Genomic DNA, 21,577 nt, shown 5'->3' with positions numbered 1-21,577 from the left:
CTGGCTACTTCCCTGTCAAGGGTCATAGCCCTTGGCATAATTTATTGTGATTGGTTGCACCATGCAGCTGTCTAGATGCTGTGAGCCAGTTCTTTCTCGATGGATTACTTCTTCAGGATTGCTTCTTCTTCTCTGTGTGTTGAGGGAGAAAAGAAGAGGTGCTGTAGCATAGAGAAAGAGCAGTGGAATCTTGAAGTCTGTCCAGTTTTAGTTTGTCATCCAGCAGGAAAAGTGTTGGCATCCTGTGAGATGCATGGCGCATGCTCCAGGCTGCTTCATCTCAACTGCCTAAGCCTTCCTGCAGTCTTGCACTTGCACCATTCTGTTTATATGCAAGTGCAATGATGTGCATTTTCCACAGTAAAGTGCACTATCAGGGCTGCTTTTTGCTTCACTTTTTAGTCTGGCTACATGTCAGGTCAATTTCCTCCTCATTTGGTCTGATGCATCATATAAACAGGTAGGCAACAAGTTGGTTTGTATCTGTTTTATTTTGCCAGTGTGGACAACCCTCTAGTATCAAATCTGCAAAAGAGAGATGTCTAAAACCAGTTACTAGTCCAAACTAGAAAAGACCAATTGAATCAACTGCTCGATTATAAATTAATTAAAGCAGTGGTCCCCAAACTTTTTCAGGCTACCGCTGCCTTTCCTTTTGGCCAGTAACCCTAGCTCCTTTTTGCCACCACTTCTCCCCCACCATCATGTGCTCCAACTCTTTACTACAGTCTGTCCCAAAATGGTGCCATTTTGAGCCACAGAAGCAATGCCCTATGCCCAAGCCTCACACAAGTTTCCCAATTACCACTACTAGCAAAAAAACACCAGTAAGGGAGTGAACTCACATGGGCAGGCAAAGAGCGGGAGACACCACCACGCAAAATGATCAGCAAGGGTATGTGGTGGTTTTCTGGGGACTTTGAAATGGTAGGTACATTAAATGTCATGTAATCCTTATACCCACCATAATCCTAAAGACCACTGGTTCCCCTTGTCTTTCCTGCACACCAATACTTTGGAGTTTATTACACGCTGTTTAAACTCCCTTTAAAGCAACTTACCCCAATCATGTTTAATTCTTTCCTGCACATCAATACTTTGGAGTTTATTGCACACTGTTTAAACTCCCTTTAAAGCAACTTACCCCAATCATGTTTAATTCTGAAGCTGGATCCTATCACACATGCTGGAGGACAGGTGAGTGCAACCCAGCTGCATCCCAGACTCCAGACATGCTTATCCAGCATCTTTTCAAAACCATGAGTCTGCTGTTTTTAAAAAGATGCCAGGTAAGCACAACTGGGGTCTGGGATGCAGCCGAGTTAGATAGGTTAGGCTGAATAAAATGTACAACTGGTACAATGTAACTAAGTGATCTTAATGACCCAGAAGGCACTTGAAACTCCAGACTAAATCCTACATTGTTACCATTACATCATATTGGTTCATGGTTGCCTTTGAGACATGCATAAATAAATGCTCTTCAGTTTGTACTATCACTGGGGTACATGTCAGCATCCATCCATTACGGTATATCGGAGGTGATGCATTTTATTCTTTCCCAGATCTTTTTCTTGGAAGGTAATCTCTTAGGTGATGTGTGTCACTGTGAGTTGGGGCCAAAATCATCAGCAGACATGACTTGAGCTAAAAGTAGGCAGGGCCACCTTCTCTCTGTGTGTATCTCTCTACCATTCCCACCATCTCTTTCTGCCACCCCCTTGCCCAGAACTTGGTTAAGTTACTTTTTTTGGGACCACAACCCCAAACAAGCATGGCTACTTTTCCAAACTGTGTTAACTCTTTCCGCTGTCCTCATCCTGCTCTGTTACCCTCCTTTTAACCACTGGCTGCATCCACACTGCAGAAATAATGCAGTTTGACATCACTTTAACTGCCATGGCTCAATGCTATGGAATTCTGGGTACTATGGTTTTGGGAGACATTTAGCCTTGTTTGTCAGAGAGAGCTGGTGCCACAGCAAACTACAATTCCTAGAATACCACAGAATTGAGCTGTGGCAGTTAAAGTAGTGTCAAATTGGATTATTTCTGCAGTGCAGATGCAGCCTCTGTCTAGTATCCCCTGGGAAACAATTAGCTCTTACTCGAAGTCAGAACTGATCAGTTACAGAGGGCTTTGGAAATTAGACCAAGGACCAAAGTTTGCTCTCCCAGTTCCATACATAAACACTATAATAAATACAGATTCAACTATTACTTTAGACAGATTAACTTTCCTAACTAAAAATAACTCGCCATTAAACTTTATAGGACACTTGGGTTAAAAACGGAGACAGGTGCTAACACCAAGATTATTGTCTTGTTCTGTTCTGAAATCTTTCCACCCAATTTTTTCCCCTTCATAGTTCCAGCCAATATCTGTGGGCCTCAGAATCACTTGGGACTTGTTTCCCAGGACTTCTGGTTTCATGATCTGATGTTTCTTGCCAGGAAATAAGATGTTGACAATAGAATAAAGGACTCCCTCCTTCTGACTCCAACCTCAACAGTTACATTTTGTAAACAAAAAAAGTATGCAAAAATAATACCATTTAATAAGTATTTTTGCTTCGGATGCTGCTAAAAAGTATAATTTTGCATTAGTATTTGCACTATTTTACTTAACACTGCAAAATCAGTCTTCTCCATTCTCAAAGAACTGCTTTGCTACAATGCTAGTTGCATATAACTAGTTACTTGTTATTACTTTCTTTCTTCCAGTAGCAAGGGTATAACAACATGACATCCTGTTGAAACTTGGCAAGTGATAGTTTTACTTCACCTGTGATATTACTGTAATCTTTTAGTTACTTTTACAGTTACGGGGATATTGCCTCATTAAGGCTGCATCTACACTGCAGAATTAATGCAGTTTGACATCGCTTTAACTGTCTTGGCTAAATTTTGTAAAATTCTAGGATTTGTAGTTTTGTGAGATATTTAGCCTCCTCTGTGAATGCTCTCTGGTGTCAAACAAACTACAAATCCCAGGATTCCATAGGAAGGAGTCATGACAGTTAAAACAATGTCAAAAGCTCAAGAGTTGCCCTGTTGTGGGTGGGTGTATTTTGTATTCCAGGCCAGCAACCTGAAACATTAAAATGTTTAGGTTTTCTAATAGGTTTTTTAAAAATCACTTTTGATATTTTCAGGAAGCAGAAAAGTAATGAACAACTTTAAAATATATTGTAACTATAAATAGTAACATTTGAGGGCATGATACATAACTATTCTGTTATAACAATCACTTTTTCAAAACAGATTTCCAAACTTGCTTGCAAGTTTATTTATTTGTTTATTTAAAATATGCCTTCGTTGATATAGGTTTAGGGATACCTACTTTTATTTTCCTCATATATATTTTTTCCTGTAAAATTTGCCCTAGAAAATTTAAAAGGAATCATTTTTAGAATATCTTTATTCCCTCTTTTTTTCCCCTTTGGGGAATTTGCCCTAGAAAACATAAAAGGAAGAATCTTTAGAATGTTTGGATATGGCCAAAAATGAACTAAGATCTATTTCTTCTGTCTTTGAGCTACAACAAGTCAAAGGGTTGCTTGCAAATGTATGTGCTACTAAAACAAGATATCATTACAGGCAGCATTGCAAGGAAGTTACCTTTTTTAATTGATTCTTAAACGATTTATAACCAACCATAGATCAGGGCAGGATACAAAAAATAAAATAATTTAAATAAAAATATAACATAATTGTGTTTTATTATTGTTGCCATCATCATGATCATGAATTAGCATTAAAACCCAAGTAAGGAGAGCCAGCATGGTGTCGTGGTTCGAGTGCTGGAATATGATTGTGGAAATCAGAATTCAGTTCCTTGCTCAGCCATGAAAATCCACTGGGTGACCTTGGGTGAGTTAGACATTCTCAGCCTCAAAAAACACAGTGATAGGTTTGCCTTAGCGTTGCCATAAGTCAGAAACCTATGAAGGTTGAGGGCCACTGAATGGCTTACAAAGTTGCCATTCTCATAATACAAAGCCATCAGTCCTTCCATGCTCTTTTGTACGTGCATTTTCACACTTTTAAGCTGGAGACAGCTGTATGTGTGTGTGTGCAGGTGACCTGTCAACTTATGGCAATACCATGAATTTCATAGGCTTTTTGTAGGCAAGCAATACTCACAAGTGGTTTTCTGTGAAACCATGAAATATAGCCTAAGCATCCTGTATTTGTTGGTGGGCTCCCATCCAAGTACTAACCATGGCTGACCCTTCTTAGTCTATAAGGTCAAATGGCATCTGGTGCCTTTAGGGTATTTAAGCTCTGTCAGCCTATACTGTTCACAGTCATTATTGTTTGTTTTTCATTTCTTTTAACAGCTTCCAATACATGTTCTGTGGGTCTTTTTCAGTCTTAAGGTAAGTATTTTCTACTGAAAATATCTGAAAAGTAACTCCTTCACATTTCTGATCTTCACAGTCACTGAAGAGCATAGGCAGAACTGTAGAACTACAGAAGCCACTCCAGTGTGTGTGTGTGTGTGTGTGTGTGTGTAGATGCCAGTGGAATATCTTCTGGGAATTCTCTGAGCAAATATCTTCTGACACTGCTAGCAGCATAAAAATATTAAGATTGTAATGGGCACCTCAAAAACAGCAAGATGTTTTCTTACCAGCTGTGCAGTGAGATAAATGTGGATTCTATAGATGTCTTTGGATTCTTGGGATTTTTTGTTGAGCTTGGAATTGGAATTCAAACTCTATCCACTTTCTCACCCTCCCTCATCATCAAACTCATCCTGTGGGCACCCTTAAAATTTGTACCAGTGTATTTGAAAGGAATTGAAACTACAGGTGTAGAAGACTCCATGTTCAAATTTCTGCTAAATTAATAGCTAGGGAGAACTACCAGACTGAAAGCTAACAGGAGGCCTGTTTAGTATCAGCAGGTCATGTGGGGCTGCACTTGCCTCCCATCATGTCCAGACGAGGCACTTCGCCCATTCAAACCACAAGCCATCCCTAAACATCATTTTTTTAAAAGCCTATTTTTCTTTGGTACATGAGGAAATCTCCACTTGTTTTCATTTTATGTATCATTCACATCTCTATGACCAACACAAGCATGCCAGTGTGCACATGGCACATTTGTATACTTGATATTATTAACAAACGATGTATTGCACATCAGCAGTCTTCTGCTGTTGCTAAAATGTGTTTCCTTTTTTAAAAGGATGTTATTCCAAGACAATCAAAGTTTGTTGTAGTTGTTGTTAACTGCTGTCAAGTCAACCTTGACGTATGGCAGTCCTATGAAAGAGAGACCTCCAGTTCACCCTGCCTACCATCAACAGCCCTGCTCAGGTCTTGCAGACTCAGGGCCATGAATCTATCCATGTGTAATGTGATCTTCTTCATTTCCTGCTGCCTTCTCCCTTACTAAGCATCATTGTCTTTTCTAGTGAGTCGTGTCTTCTCATGATATGGACAAAGTACAGCAGCCTCAGTTTAGTCATTATGGCCTCTAGGGAGAGCTAAGGCTTGATTTGTTTTCGGATCATTTATTTGTCTTTTTAGCAGTCCACAGTATCCACAGAATTCTTCCCCACCACCTCGTCTCACATTAGTTGATTCCCTTCCTATCTGACTAGACATTTTCTTGATATTTTCATTACTGAGGATTTGCAAGGTATGTGTACAATTTCTTCTGGTAATAAGGAAAAAATTCAAGAGAATTTAGGCTTCAGTCCTATCCATATCCACTCACCTGGGAATAACATAAATGCATTAAATTTCAGTACACATGAATGCAGGTGATTATTTTTGTTATTTAGACAATATTAAATGTTCAGTTGTATGCTTAATAATATGAAAAATGAAACTACTTGCACTTGGAAAATAAACTACTGAAAATGGAGGCATCAGTCTGTGAAGAAATTAAAATGGTGTCCCTCAGGGTTAACAGCTGCTTCATTAATCTGTTTTGAAGATGCCTGGTTATACATCTGTTAGGCAGAGTATCCCTATGTACATATTGATCTAATTAAATTCTACAGTATCTGGAAATTAATATCCTTTTTTCAGACAGAAAAAAAGGTAGTCTGGGCATTTTCCTATTCCCTTTTTAATATACCTGAAATATAGTTGTGGTGGCACAACTCAGTATTTGGTCTGCTACAGCTAAAGCGGATTAATAAGGTCCTGCTGCCAGTTGATGATATGGCCCACCACAAATGTTACTTTAAAATCATAAGCTGCTTAGTCAATAATTTAAATAAGGATTACAAGTGTGGGAACACAGCCACAATCATTCTGCATGTCTTCACCCTTGATTAGTGTTATATTTATTAAATTATAATGTACTTGTCCCTGTATCAGTAAGTAACATATTTTATAATCTTTTGCCTGTCGTAAAAGGCACCAGAGTGCATGCTATTACATTTATTACAATGGCTGCACCTAGGCTACAGTCCTATTCCTACTTACCTGGGAGTAACTGAAATCAACAGGACCTACTTCAAAATAGGCATGTACAGAACTGCCAGTCTTTAAAGTAGCAGCAGGGAAAATGTGGCATCCTGGTAGCTGTATGATCATTCCCATCATCCCCACTAATATGGCCAGAAGTAAGCAGTGAAAGAAGTTGTAGATTGGCAACACGGGGAGAGCTACATGTTCTCTAGTTCTCCTTTATAGACTTCAAAAAGCTAGTCTGTTTTCTGAACTGTTGGGATATCGACAAGATAAGAGATATTAATAAACTGAGATGAGCACGGCTGGGTCTGAGTCTGTCTGTTTATAGACAAATACCTTGCAGTTAGAAAAGCATTTCTAAAACCAAATTATTCTGACCTTTTTGTAGTTGTTTGTTGTTAACTGCCCTTGAGTTCACTTTGACCTCTCCAAGACCCCCTGTCCGCAACCTTTCTGCTCAGGTCCTGCAGGCCCAGGCCTGTATCCTCCTGGATCGAGTCTAACCATTTGGCATGTAGTCTTCCTCTCTTTCTAATGCCTTCCACCTTTCCTAGCATCACTGACTTTGCAAGTGAACTTTTTACTGTATTTAAATACAATGTATTTGTATTCAGATATGAGGAAAAGCTAGACTATGATTTGACTGATACTGGGAACACATTTTATTTATTAATAAAACAATTTTGGAGATTTAATCATAATATGGCTTTCAGTTCAGGAGTTCTCTAATGTCTTAAAAGTTGATAACAGTTCATTCATTATGAATCCAAATTCCCAGATAAGTATAAAATATTGCAATGCTAAATACTCTTGACCAAAAATAAATTCCAATGGATCCTGTAGATGGCACTAAGGCTCAGGATGCAACTTGATCTTCATGATTTAACTTATGCAAGATCTCAACTGGTGACACTAAAAACGATTAAATATTTTCATATTGTAAGGACTGAAGTCATTTTGATGCATGTTTACCAAAAAGTAAAAGCGACATTTTTAAGGTCTTTCAAATCACAGCAAATAACTACATAAATGTTCAAAATAATTGAATTGCGTTCTAAAATCAGCAGCTTAATTTAGAACAAAGAAAATATCCACTTTTTAAATTGCTATTTTCTCTACTGATCTTAAATAAGCCACTGACCGCAGGGTGAACATAAAGGCATTTGTCACCATAGCCAGATCTGACATCTCTAGAAATGGGTGCAGCTGACACACATGGGCTGAATCTACAGGAGGGCTGTGTCCCAGCTCCACTATGTAGTATCCCTGCCTTGGTTTGACCACTTTACTGCCACACACACCTGTTTTAATCCAAACTGAAATCAGTTTGGAAAGCCAAACAGGACCAATGTTACGTAGTCACATCAGTGCAATCAGGTGTTTCTACTGTGTGCACGTGTTCACTATATCAGTTAATTTTACTCCTTACAGTATATTCACATAGTCATATATTCACTTGATCAAACAGCCTTTGTCTTTTTCTTTTGTTCTGTTTGCCCACTGGCCCTTCTATAAGGTGAAGCCAATAGAGAAGGGAGGGGTTAAATGTCGATCTGAGAATGTGTGCTTTCAAACACCAAGTAAAAGAAAGAGAGGAAGGAAGGAAAGGGGGGGAAAAGGCAACGCCACCGTTTCTGGATGCTGATACAGAGCTATCCTTCCAATGGCAGGAATGATCTCCTGACCCTGGTGGCCATCCACATCAGAGTGTCTCCGAGCAATTTTATCTGCAAAGGTAAAGCCAAATTGTTCACAGCAAGTAGTCTGGGCTCTCTTCTTGTGGATCAATGTGTAAAAGACATCTGATAACTCAAACCACTTCACTGGCCAGCAATGATGTCAGAGAAGAATATCTCTTTGCCATCTGAATTGCTACCAAGTAGGCCTCTGTATAGGGTCTAGCATGTGTTTGACTGAACTTGCTCCACGTTTTCTGCCAACATCGCTTTAGTCACTGCCTGACTCATTTCATCTCTGCCAGCTCCCTGGGAAACCAGGGAGCTGGTTTGGCTCCCTTTCAATGGGTTGAAACTCAAAAGGAATAATGTTCCCTAACATAGCCATTGCCCATTTCCAGAAATTAACTGAAGTTTTGATAGAATCTCTTGCAGAGGCAACAGGAAAATCCCTGAGAACCACCAGGAAGCCATCCAGGGCCATCAGCCTTCTTGCACTGCAAGAATAATTCAGTTTGAAACCACTTTAACTGCCATGGCTCAATGGTATGGAATCCTAGGATTTGGAGTTTGTTTTGGCATCAGAACTTCCTGAGATGAAAAGGCTAAATATCTCACAAAACTAAAAATCCCAGAACTCCATAGCATTGAATCATGGCAGTTAAAGTGGTGCCACTGCATTATTTCATGGCAGTTAAAGTGGTGTCAAACTGGATTATTTCTGCAGTATGGATGCAGCCAAGGTCAGCTTGATGACAAATATCAACACCTAGAACCATTTTTATTTTGCTTTCTTTGATGAATTCACTCAAGGATATTTCCTTTTCTTCAACTTTTTGTTTCATTTGTAATAACTCCTAGCCAGCAATATTACATGGACATGGTGGATAGAGTCGATCAATATCACTTCAAGGAGGTAAAGCATGTTTTGCTGTCATTATTTTCTCAGTTTGTCAGTCAGATGCTATCTAATGCATCTTGTTCTGCTTGAATCCAAACAACAGTTCCAGCAATATGGCAAATAATTGGTATGGGCCAAGTATTTACAGCCTGAAATTATTTTTCTGCTATTCTCTCTTTGTAATAATAATAATAATAATAATAATAATAATAATAATAATGATAATAATACATTTTATTTATATGCCACCTTTCCAACAGATCAAAGTGGTTTACAAAAATGCATAAACAATTACATAGACAATTATATAATACATACACAACTAAAAATTCATCCCCTTACCTTAACTAGATACAGTTAAATTAATCAAATTACAGTTAACATCAGAATACAGTTAAATTAATTACATTAAAATATACCCTCCAAATATATTTGTAATTTCCATCATAGTTCACACTTTTAATGATATTTCCATGAAGGCGCTTTTGACTGAGCACTTTTAAATCTGGTTGTTGTTGTTGTTGTTGTTGTTGTTGTTCTTATGTGATCAGAAGGGGAATCATGCACCCTTCCAGATATCCTTGGACTACAACTTCTATATCTTTGGTGCCAGTGGCACAATTCCAATCCGATTTAGACTGTATAGATAATGAAGCTTTTATGTCAAATTACAGTTAGCAGAAACCTATACAGTCTAACCCTACAAATGTTTACTTGACATTAAGTTCCATAAAATTCAATGTAACTTTTTGTGAACGGAAGTGTGCCTAGGATGCAAAGAATACAGTACAGTCCTATACGTTTACTCAGAGGTAATCTACAGTGAGATCAAAGGAATTGCAGCTTTAGGAGAGGAACTGCGATTCTCCCTGTTCTCTGTGGGGATTACTTCTGAGTAGATCCGTGTAGGATTGTACTGTTAATCCAGTTTCTCCACATCCTTTTTGGACGGTGGGACCCAGAACTCTGGACCCAATGCTGAGTGTCCCTCTGATGATGCTCGGGGGGGGGGGGGGGGATCCCTGGTGCGCGTTCCCTCAGGCGCGCCCCCGGGCAGCCTCCTCCTGGCAGAGGGCTGAGCAGAGAGAGAGAGAGAGAGGCTGGGAGCTTATAAAGCGAGGCAGCGGCGCCTGGCAAGAAGGCTCCCTGCGCGGGAAAGGCAACTGGGGCGAGGCTGGCGCCCCTGCCCTGCCTCCTCCGCCTCCTCCTCCCTTCCGGGCTCTTCTTGGTGCTGGGAGCTCGAGGGAAGCTGGCCCCCAGCCCCGGAGTCCAGCCGAGGGATGCCGTCGGGGACCAAGTGAGGGGAGCCCGTTTTGGCTGCTCTGTGGGCGCCTGGGAGGCATGGCAGACCCGGAGGCAGCTGGACAGGTAGGCAGCCCCGCAGCTTTGGCGGGAAGGAAGGCCGAGGAGAGGCAGCTGGAGGACAAGGGCCACTGAAAGCAAAACTCTGTCCCAGGCAGACTGCTTGGTCGCGCTCCCCGATGGAGGAGGGCCTTTGGGGGATTCCTCCTGGACAGGCAGGTTGGAATGGAGGACAGGCCCCGGGAAAGGAGGACCTGGGAAGGACTTTGAGAGAGGCATTCAGCCCTGGAAAAGATCTGGCTACTCAGATCATACGCTCAACAATGTGGTTCCTCTGAGTGCCTTCAAGTTCGTTTCCGACTTCCCTAAGGCAAACTTAGCATGGAGATGCTTCAAGAGAGGTGTGTGTGTGTGTGTGTTTGCTTGCCATGGCCACCCTCTGAGGCTGAGACAGTGTGACTTGCCCAAGGTCACTCACTGGGTTTTATGAGGCTGTGTTGGGATTCGAACTCTGGTCCTAGTCCAGCGCTCAAACCCCTACGCCACACTGGCTCCATTCAGTTCAAAATCTAGACCATAATACATCTTGCAATCCAGGAGAAACAAGGTTTTGGAGTTTGTTTTTGGCCACTGAATATCCCAGGATCCCTTGAGGACCGCCTCTCCCCATACAATCCGCCCCGCTCTCTCAGAACATCTGGGCAGCAGTTATTGAGGGTCCCAGGGGCCAGGCTAGCCTCCACCTCTAGGAGAGCCTTCTTCACCATCTCGCCCCGACCCTCTGGAATTCTCCGCTCGGCCACCTCCCTGGCCCAGTTTCAAAAGTTCAGGTTAGTATTCCCTGACACTGGCCCCAATTAGTTCTTCCCCCCATGTCAGCAGTGGCAAGCTGGCTAGACTGTTTTTAATGTTGTTATATTTTTAATGTATGTGTATTGTTAATTTGATATGGATGTTTTTTATATTTTTTGATTATACAGAAGGGCGGTATAGAAATAAAAAAATTCTTTTTTCTCTCTATTTGAAAAGTTTCCCTCCTCTTTTCTCTCATTTCAAAGCTTCCCCCTATTTTATTTCTCATTGCAGAGCCCTAGATCAGGGCAGATCAGATATTTCTGGAGTGCATCCCCCCCAACACACACAGACCCTTCCCTTGGGGCTTCTTTTGCTTAATGGTTCAATCCAGCCCTGAATTGGCTTTGGAGGGATGTGGGCTTGGACCACTCACCACCTTTTCTCCCTCTCCATGAAGAGGAGAAAGAGAGAGAATGGATGTAGAAGCAAAAGGATAACAGTTTGCTTTTGGTTCCTATGAACAGCCACATTGCTTTGATCAGAACAATCCCATGCAATAGAGTGCATCCAGAATATGTTCATTCATGCCTGTGCTTTAGGCTTTGGCTGTGTATTCCTGCATGGCAGGGGTTGGTTTTGATGGCCCTTGAGGTCTCTTCCAACTCTGCACTTCTCTAGATTCCATTAGATTTATTTGTTGCAAGGAATTACAGAGGGGGAAAAGACACCCAGCTCCTTCAGTAAGACAGCAACAAAATCAATGCAAAATTCCCCAAAGCTTTGTAGCCCCAGCAGGTTAGAGCTCTAGAGTCTGGACTGGGAAAACATCTGCCTCTCCAGCAGTGCAGTCATCTATCTTTCTGTTTAAAAGTTCTCCAGAGCGCCATGGTGTTTTAGCACTGAAATACCTTCAAGGCCCCAGTTCTCATTTGATCTTGGCAGGAAAACAGGGTTAGTTCTGGTTTGTACTTGGATGGAAGACTGCCAACAAATACCAAGTGTGATAGGCTATATTTCACAGGAAAGAACTGGCAAAACCACCTCTGAATATCCCTTGCCTAAGAAGCCCCTATGAAATTCATAGGGTTGCCATAAGTCAGCAGGTGACTTGAAGATACATACACACAGAGACAGAGGGCTGGACCATTGAATTGTTATATTTTTCTGCATTTCCTTCAAGGAGCTCCATGAGACACATGGTCTTCCACTTCTTTTTATCCCCATAATCTGTCAGGTTGGTTAGGCTAAGAGACCATACCTGGCCCAAGTTCACCCATGAGTGAGTTTCATGGAATTTGAGTCTTTCTGGTCATAGAATAGTGTATGTCTTTTAATGTGCTGTATAAGTCTGTGTTGACATTGGAGTTTATCAGACAAGGGAAATTGGAAGTACAGTATAATCCAATGGCGATCTGAACGCAATCATGGGGTTTCACGTTATTGCGTGATGTACTGCCACATGCAATTTTGGGCAATGGCAAGCTATTTTCAGGCAATGGGAAGTCAGTTCAAACACAATTCGAATTCATGTCAATTCACTGAACTAGCGAATTCACATGAATGCGTTCTGGCCCCATTTTCTTTTCATTCAAAATTAAGAGAAATTCCTCCCATGTGATAAACTCCATTGAATCCCTTCTCCTTGTCTGAGAAGTGGAATTACTTTTTGGAAAGGGACAGGTTTTTGGGAAATTGGTCATAAATTGCTTCACTGTTTTCCATTGAGTCAACAGCAACTTCAGTGATTTGAAAGTGTCTTCAAAACTCGCTGGGATAATGGTGAAGCAATATAGTAAAATCACGGTGGCTTTGTATGTGCCTGTACAGATGCCACTGAGTTGATATCTCATACAGCTGTCTGACTGTGGTGTCCACTTGAATAAACAGCAACTATTTATTATTTGGAACAGATGAATTCACATATACACACACATCAAAGGCTTTTTCTAAAGTTGCATTTTAGAAGAATTCTATGTCCCCTTCAAAAGATTAAAATGTATATGGCTGCAGTATGTTAAAAATAAGTTTGCGACAGGGAGCAGGTGTAATATTTGTGGAATGTGTTATCAGTGTTTGGTTCAAATAATGTATACTGTTGGAGTTTATTTAATTATATCTCATCTTTCTCCCAATATGGGACCACAGCAGCTTCTCATCATAGCTTCTCTGAAGGACCAGTGGCTCTTTCTGGTTGTTGTTTCTTTTTTAAAAAAGGAAAGTGTAATTTTGTAACAGAATTACATATGAAAAGAAACAACAAAGATTCTTGTGGTACCTTGTAGGCTGATAGATTTTTAATGGCATATGCTTTTATGGACAAGATATGTTACATTGAGATACCACAACACTATGTCATGTTAATAAAACCAACTAACACAGTTAATACCCCTCCAAACTAAATTAACTGAGGAACTGTTGTTGTTGTGTGCCTCTAAGTCATATGGATTTATGATGACCCATAAGCGAACTTACCATAGGGTTTTCTTGGCATGTTTCTTCAGAGGGGTTTGCCATTGCCATCCTTTGAGGCTGAATGAATGATACTCATTCAGTAATAAAGTATCTAAGTATCATCCTTCAAGGCTGAGAGTATTAAAATATAGATTATACATGTACTAGTTCTGAAGCATAAGGGCCTGTCTGGCTCCTACCTGTTCAATTGTCAAGACCTGTGACCTTGACTATATGTTCACCATCAATATTTGTGACCTTGATGTAGTTATTAATGTTGGTAGAAGAATATGAATATTTATAAAGCTCCAGAGTACACTTTTGAGAATAGGAGGCTAAGAATTGCATTACTTTATTACATTGCAGAGCAGTCATTCATAATTAAAGTGGGGATAATCATTTTTAAAACAAATATTCAACTTATCATAAGTAGACCTGCCCACATTTTCCTGAACTCTGAAACATAGAGTTTTGTCAATCACACGAATTCTCTGCCTTGTAAGAGAAATGATATAAACTAATCTATATGCATGCTGGTAGAATTCAGAGATAGCCATGTTAGTCTGTAATATCATTATGCAAAGGGATCAGTATGCAAAAAGATCTAGTCTTATCTTTGAAACTAACTGTGCAAAAGAAGTTGTAGTGTCTACTAGGTCTACTTCCTCAGATGCTACACCTTCTTTTGCAGAGTGAGTCTCAAAGGTGCTACAATCCCGTTGCATACATATATGCATACTGTGTTCTTGTTGTTAACTGCTCTCAACTCATGGTGACCTTGTGGATGAGACATCTCCAAGATCCACTGTCTTCCAGTACTTTGCTCCAGTTTTATAGATTCATGCCCATTTCCTCCCTAATTGAGTCTAGCCATCTGGCGTGAGGTCTTCCTCTCTTTCTACAACCCTTTACCTTCTCCAGAATTATTGTCTTTTCTAATGAGTCATGCTTTCTTATGAAGTGGCCAAAGTACAATTTGATCATCTTTGCTTATAGGGGTATTTCAGGCTTGACCTGTACAAGGACCCATTTTTGGCTGTCCATGGTATTGTCAGCACTCCTCTCCAGCACCATACTTCAGATGAGCTGATTTTCATTTTATCTGTTCTCATATTCATACATAGTGATGCAGAATAACATGCCTTTAGTGCTCAGTTGTATATCGTTGCTTTGTAAAATTTTGTCTAGTTCTTTCATCTCTGTCCATTCCATTTCCTAGTCTCCTTATCTCAGGACTGCAGTCTCCATTCTGATCAAAGTTTGATCCAAGGTATGAGAAGTCTTTAACAGTTTCAATTTTCTCATTGTCTGGGTTGAATTTAGGCAAGTCCTTCATAGTCATTATTTCTCTTTTCTTTATGTTCAGTAGTTAAAAAAAAACAGCTTCATTTATATAGCAATTCATACTGAACTAACAGTGTCTAAGCGATTTACAGCTGTAAGCTAATTGCCCCCAACAATCTGGGTCCTCATTTTAGCGACCTTGGAAGGATGCAAGCCTGAGTCAAGCTTGAGCCCTTTCGCTGGTATTGAACTCACAACCTTATGGTTTTGAGTGAATGGCTGCAGTACAGGCATTTAACCATTGCACCACCAGGGTTCCTAGTAATAATAATAATAATATATTTATTTATTTATATCCTGCCTCTTCCATTTTGGGGATGGAGGCAGGTAACAACAGAGTTTAGTAATACAAAGATAATAAAACAACAAAGACCCCCCACTTCCACCTCCTAACCCACCCTCCCTGAAATATAAAATTATAACATTAAAATCATACATAAATACATACGTGGCAATAGCATAAAAGAATATTGGCCATTAACAAGTGGCAGCTAGTATAAGAGCATAATAAAATGAATAGATTTCTACATTCTGGACCTCGTCAGTCGGGAAAGGCCTGTCTTTGCATTTTTTTTCCCCTTAAACCTTCTATAGAAATTGTTCCAAGTTGTGATTTTCCTCTAGTCATATGGTGTCATCCACATACTGTATCTTAGATTGTTGATCTTTCTTCCTCCTATTTTCACTCCTTCTTCTAAATCTAAACATTTTTTTTGCCCTTGGTATCTGCTGGGGTTTGGTTCCAGGACCCTTTGTGGATATCAAAATCCATGGATGTTGAAGTCCTGTTATATACATTGGGGTAACAAAATGGTGTCTCATACAAATTGTCAAAATCAATGTTTGCTTTTTCAAACTTATATTTTTTTAAAATATTTTCAATCAGTGGATGCTTGAATCCATGGATAAACAATCCGTGGATATGGAGGGTTGACTGTATGATGATTTCTGTATGACTGTATGATTATTTGATGTGTTTGTAGCTATCAGCATTAATCAGGTTTGGGAATACAGTATGTATGTAGATACATGCTTGGCCCTGTCACAAGAGCAAAACAATGGAATTTACCACACAGGTCCTCCTCGGTCCAGCCTCAGAGCGGAACAGAAGGAGCAGGAACAAGTGCGGAATGAGTGGGGGACAGATTTTACCACACGCCCCAGTCCCTCACTTGTTCTGTTTGAACACTGTTCAAAACAGTTCTCAAAAACTGTTCCCTTCTGGAATGGAATGGGCATGGAAGAGAGGGGAATGGAATGAGTGAGGGACTCATGTGTGTGGTTAAATCCGTCCCCCACTCGTTCCGTTCCTGGAACATCCCTGAAGTCCAGTGCAGAATACTATATTCCTTTCTTTCCCTTTCCCTTTCTCCTCCCTTCTTCAATTACTAGTCAATTTTGAATATGCTTTGCCTATATACGTGAATCAGGTAACTGTGGTTAGTGCAAACCTCCAAACGATGCTTTATAGATGTAGTTCAGGCCATGATTTCAATTTCAAAGATAGATACTAACCATTGTTTGCTCAGGTCAACCATCATAGTAAACTATTATTAATGTTAACCAAGGACTCATTCACACTACAGCATGCTACAGTGCTGTTATTCCACTTTATCTACCATGGTTCTGTCCTGTGGTATCCTGGGATTGGCAGTTTGTTGAGAGGCATCTAGAATTTTCAGCCAGAGTCCTCTAGTGCCTCACCAAACTAGAAACCCCAGGATTCCTTAGGATGAAACCATGACAATTAAATTTAATTAATAGTGCTATAATTGTGTAGTATGAATGGACCCAAGGAAATGGAAAAAAAATGGGGCAACAGAGAGATAATGCCAAATAAACTAGGTCAAAGTATATCCTCAGTCATCCAAAAACAGTTGCAGGAATTGAAAAATGCAAACTAGGCCTTGTATCATGTCCAGTCTTTCTCACCTACCAACAGAAAGATCTTTTTTGCTAAATAACTGAGTGATTTGTGAATTCATTCATGATACTGTGAAAGCCAGCAAGGCAAGAATCCGGTTCTTCATCTGTCTAAAATTATGTTAGGTTCCCCCAAGGAACTGCTTTCTTCTACAGAGCATAAAACTACTTACTTAGGTTGTGTTGGGGGGGTGAGGAACACCACCTTCTGAAGTAGTCTGTTTTGCTGGCAAATGTCTCTTGCCATCAGGGATTTTTCATTTAGTCTGAATGTCCTTTCTTGTTATCTGAATCTGTTGGTTCAGGTCCTATCCTCTGGAGCAGCAGAAAACAAGCTTGCTGCATATTTCACATGGCAGCTTAAGGCATTTGAAGATGGCTGTCATATCACTTCTTCGCCTTCTCTTCAGCATGCTAAATATACCCAATTCCCTCAACAACTCCTCTTAAGGGCTTAGTCTTTACCATCTTCCTTGCCTTCCTGCAGGCACGTCCTGGATTATCAACATCCTTCTTAAATTGTGGTACCCGAAGTTGACATTCCAGGTGAGATCTGATCAAAGCAGAACAGAGTGAGTCAATTACATTTCCTGATCTGGACACTACAGTTCTGATAAGACCTAGAATAGTATTGGTCTTTTTTTTTTGACTCTGCATCACTTTGCACTCCTGTTTACCTTCTGATCTACTAAGATCTATGGATTTTTTTTTTCATATACAGTCACCCCTCTGTTTTTGTGGAGGATCCATTCTGGACTCTCCCCTCCCCCCCCCCCCCCGCAAAAATGGAAAATCACCAATATTCAAGCCCCATTAGCTTGAATGGTGGTGCATACCCGTGGGCAGCTGTGGGGATGTGCCATGGTCACGTGCCCCTTTTTGTTCCCCTCTGTTTGCCACCTGCAAATGGGCAAGGGATGTGGACTGCAAGTCCACAAAAATGGAGGGATGACTGTACTGCTCTCAGTGTAAGTGTAAACAGTCTGTCTGTGCACCTGATTTTTCCTGCCTAGATATAGCAGTAAACATGGATTTAAATATGCAAAGTAGTACTCTACATTTACCTCTGTTGAAATTACTTTAAAAAAACTTTTTACTTTTTCACCTGTTAAGGTGTCTAGATTCTGTCTTCTAAAGATTTAACTATGTATACTGTAGTTTATATGTGGGCAGTTAAACACCCCTTTAATTTTCTTACAACAAACCTTTTGCCAAGATGTCATTGAAGTGATAAATCCATTCCATCCTTCAGTGTGAACTTCAAAGTGAACTTATTTAAAGTTTGGACTAAAACCAGGAACAGATTCATCATCCCACTAATAAGGAGATCATAGTTGTCACTGCCCAGCACTAAATAGACATCTTTATGCTGATAGTCCTTAGGATACACAGGTGGGATCTGCAGTGATGTATTCAAGTCTTTCACTCCAAGTCTCAAATCCTTGCAAGATACGTTCAAGTCAAGTTGCGTATCACATCTGGAAGCTAACTTTAACAGAAAAAAGAGGTATATGTTTGGGGTGGTGTGTACGGTTCCAGTAACTAAAAACAATAACTAAAAAGACATGAACAAAGCTAGGTTTTAAAAAATTAAATTATCATAGGTGCAGTACATATTGCCAACAAGCAGCGTACCGGTGCTGATTCTAGGGTTAGGGACCACGTGGCAACCGCACGGTCCCTAACCCTAGAATGTGCGGGCAGAATAGCAATAGTGGTGCCCTGTGTACATAGGCGTCACCATTGTTATTTAAGTGGCGCACTCGTTACATCCGTCCTGTGGCGGAAAAAGAACCTGCTTTTCCCGGGTTCTTTTTCCTCTGGAGGGAAGCCGCACAGTTTGGCAGCTGCGGCTTCCCTCCGGAGGAAAGTAGGCCGCTGGCAGGCTGCCCTTTTTGGGCGGTCTGTCCCAGGCCATAGACAATTTATCAAAATTGCATTTTAGAAAAATGAGATCTATTTACTCTTCTCCTAAAATTCCTTGTATGTTTACAAACCTTGGCATTTCTGCTGTTGCCTTTCCTTTCTGTGTGGATGACAGTACTTTGGCTAAAGAAGTTGGAGAACTAAAATTGCTACTCACAGGGCGTCAGATAACTACTATAGCTTCCCTTCTCTTCCCTGTATCTTCATCCTAATGCAGTTGCACTTTGTGACTCTGGCAGTTGTTACTGTCCCATTTCAAGAATCACTGCTGGTTCACAGAACCAGAGCAAGGAGATGTTCCAATCTTGAACATGTTCCCTGTGCAGCTTTGGCATATTCTGATACCTCTGGAGAAAGCATTAAATTACTTTGTTCCTAGATCTGGAGAGATCCATGGCTCATACTGTGGATATTTTAAATTACATGTCTTCATAGAGCGGATCTCATAAATTATCCAGGTTCCCTTTTAAAGCTTAAAATGCTGTTTGCTCATAAGTCTACTCCAGAAATTATAAATTACATTGTTTCACAAACCGAAAACAAAAATATACATTTTTGCTAGTTTCCACATGCATTTCTTAGACTGAATTCTCTGAATGCTCAGAGGTGATTTCCTATAATTTTCCTCTGAAATATGGCCTGTAGTACCTGATATTTATTTGTATCCCACCCCCCTCCATTCCAGTATTAACCAGGTCTAAGCCTTCCTAATTCCCGAGACAGGATCTGATGTCATCAGAGTATTTGGGCTCAGTTGTCATAAGCTAAAGACATAGTGGTTTCAGTGTTTTAATGTGACTTTTGAGACCAGGGTTTGATTTCCAAATCAGACATAAAATCCACTGAGTTGACTTAGGGAAAGTCACATGCTCTTAGCCTCAGAAGAAGGCAAGGGTAAACCTCTTCTGAATAATCGTTGCCAAGAAAACCCTATGATGCGTTCGCCTTAGGGCCACCATAAGTTGGAAACAATTTGAACACACACAACACACAAAGGTGATTTAAATTTTTGTGGATGTTTTTCTTATTTAAAACCTTACAAAACAAAACTAAGTAGTAATTCCACTTCCTTGTCAACATTTATTGAAATATAATCTGTACATTTTAGAAGATAAATGTTTTAGAGTTGTGACTGTGATAGAATTGGACTGATGGGAAGTTTGTTACTGAGTTTTGTAAGTGGAGGATATGATTTCATCTGTGAAATTGTGATACAGGTGTTGCTTGTTAAATTTAACATGACACTTTTAGCAGCAGCATTGCACCCTGTCCATACAAATGGGTTTCGTAATATTCCTTGTTAAATATAATTGCAACAGTTGGGGACAAGCTGGATCAAAATAGCTAGAAGTGAAATTTCATTTATGTCAGACATTAGCTGATGGATGAGATTTTGAGAGAATCCGCCAGACTGAAGCCAGAGTTGTGTATTATTCAACATGAAGAGTGGTTGTTTTGTGGTGTGATTGGAAACATGTAGCCAACTGTAATTCAAAACAACATTTGTTGGTATTCCCTAGATTCCAATAATTGAGATATTGCAGCTGTAGATTTGCTGTTTTCTTTCATGGTTTAGACTGATATCCAGCAGATGAACAGAAATGGGCAGAAAATATTTCTGCTGATTTGGTTTATGAGCCTGTATGTCCTATAACACCAGACACTGGTTTAATTATTGAAAATGGTCTGTGGTAAGCCCTAGGCTTTTATGATTCTCTACTTCTCTTCTCTTATATGCATGAGCAGAGAATAATAAACACCTCTGCATTCCTTTTGAAAAAGCTACAGTTTTTCTTTGTATGAAAATTGGGAATGATTGTTCAAAAAAGTATGTAGAGAGATCTTGGAGCACTAACTCTGAAAAAAAGAAGTTGGCAACATGAACTTTCCTAGACTTCAGTCTACTTCCTCAGATGCATTTGGTGAAATGGAAAGCCAGGAACAGACTGATAGATGCCATTATTCTGTGAGAATGTCAATTCACATTCAAAATCTTTTGTGTATAGAAATGAAGTAGCAAGTTCAGTTTTTAGTCCAGTTGATGAACAAAGGCAGAGGAAACTAGCTTGTAGGTGACCAGAATAGATGTGTGTGGGAAACAGAGTGATGTGATGAACAGGTCAAGGGTGCCCCCGTGAGGATGGGGGTTAGATAGTGTTGAAATGTGTGTAGTGTGCCAGGAAACCATTAGCTTTCTTCAACCGATTGCTGATGGACTGTCGTCTGTGGATGAATTCCAGTTCTGCTGTTTCTCTTTCCAATCTTTCTTTGTCATTCTTTTGTTCAAGGACTGCTGTGCTGAGGTCTGAGATGGAATGCCTGGGGAGATTGTAATGTTCTGCCACCAGTTTTTCTGTATTCCCATTCCTAATGACTGATACATGTCCATTTATCCTCTGGCACAAACTGTAGTTTGATAATCTGGTTTGTTAGCTAATGAAATTCACAGCTTGTTTGCAGTAATCCTTATCGTTAAAATCTTTTGAGTTTATCTTCTAACTTGCAATGACAGGTTTATTCCAATTATGCCAAAGAATTTGGATTTAAATGTAAGTTTATCTCACTGATAGCAGTAAGATGATATTATAAAATGTATGTAACTGGATTATAGATATGGCTGAATGAAAAGCTTTTTTTGCCTTTTTTACTCATGAATGGTGATTGAAACTATAAGCCTTTTATTTGCATTCAGTAATCACATGTAGTTGTCGTGAACATACAATTGCAGAAATACTATCGTATTTGTTTTGTGCATCTTCCACATTTTCAGTTGTTCAGTTGAGTTCTAATGCCTAGCTGAATGCCACCAGACTATGATACTAT

The 21,577-nt window shown here is 40.0% G+C and overlaps 1 protein-coding gene across 1 annotated transcript in view; it reads left to right on the top strand.

Annotated features, from left to right (window-relative positions):
* Positions 1-10,177: 10,177 nt before the first annotated feature.
* LOC121931727 (melanopsin-like) overlaps positions 10,178-21,577 on the top strand; it is a 70,296-nt gene continuing 58,896 nt past the window's right edge. Inside the window, exon 1 of the mRNA XM_042469707.1 lies at positions 10,178-10,381. Within this exon, the coding sequence (XP_042325641.1) occupies positions 10,355-10,381 (27 nt within the window). The 5' untranslated portion in view covers positions 10,178-10,354. The remainder of the gene's footprint in view (positions 10,382-21,577) is intronic.

Source organism: Sceloporus undulatus, chromosome 5 (genome assembly GCF_019175285.1).
Source record: "Sceloporus undulatus isolate JIND9_A2432 ecotype Alabama chromosome 5, SceUnd_v1.1, whole genome shotgun sequence".
Lineage (NCBI taxonomy): Eukaryota > Metazoa > Chordata > Lepidosauria > Squamata > Phrynosomatidae > Sceloporus > Sceloporus undulatus.
This window is presented reverse-complemented; position numbering and strand designations above follow the sequence as displayed.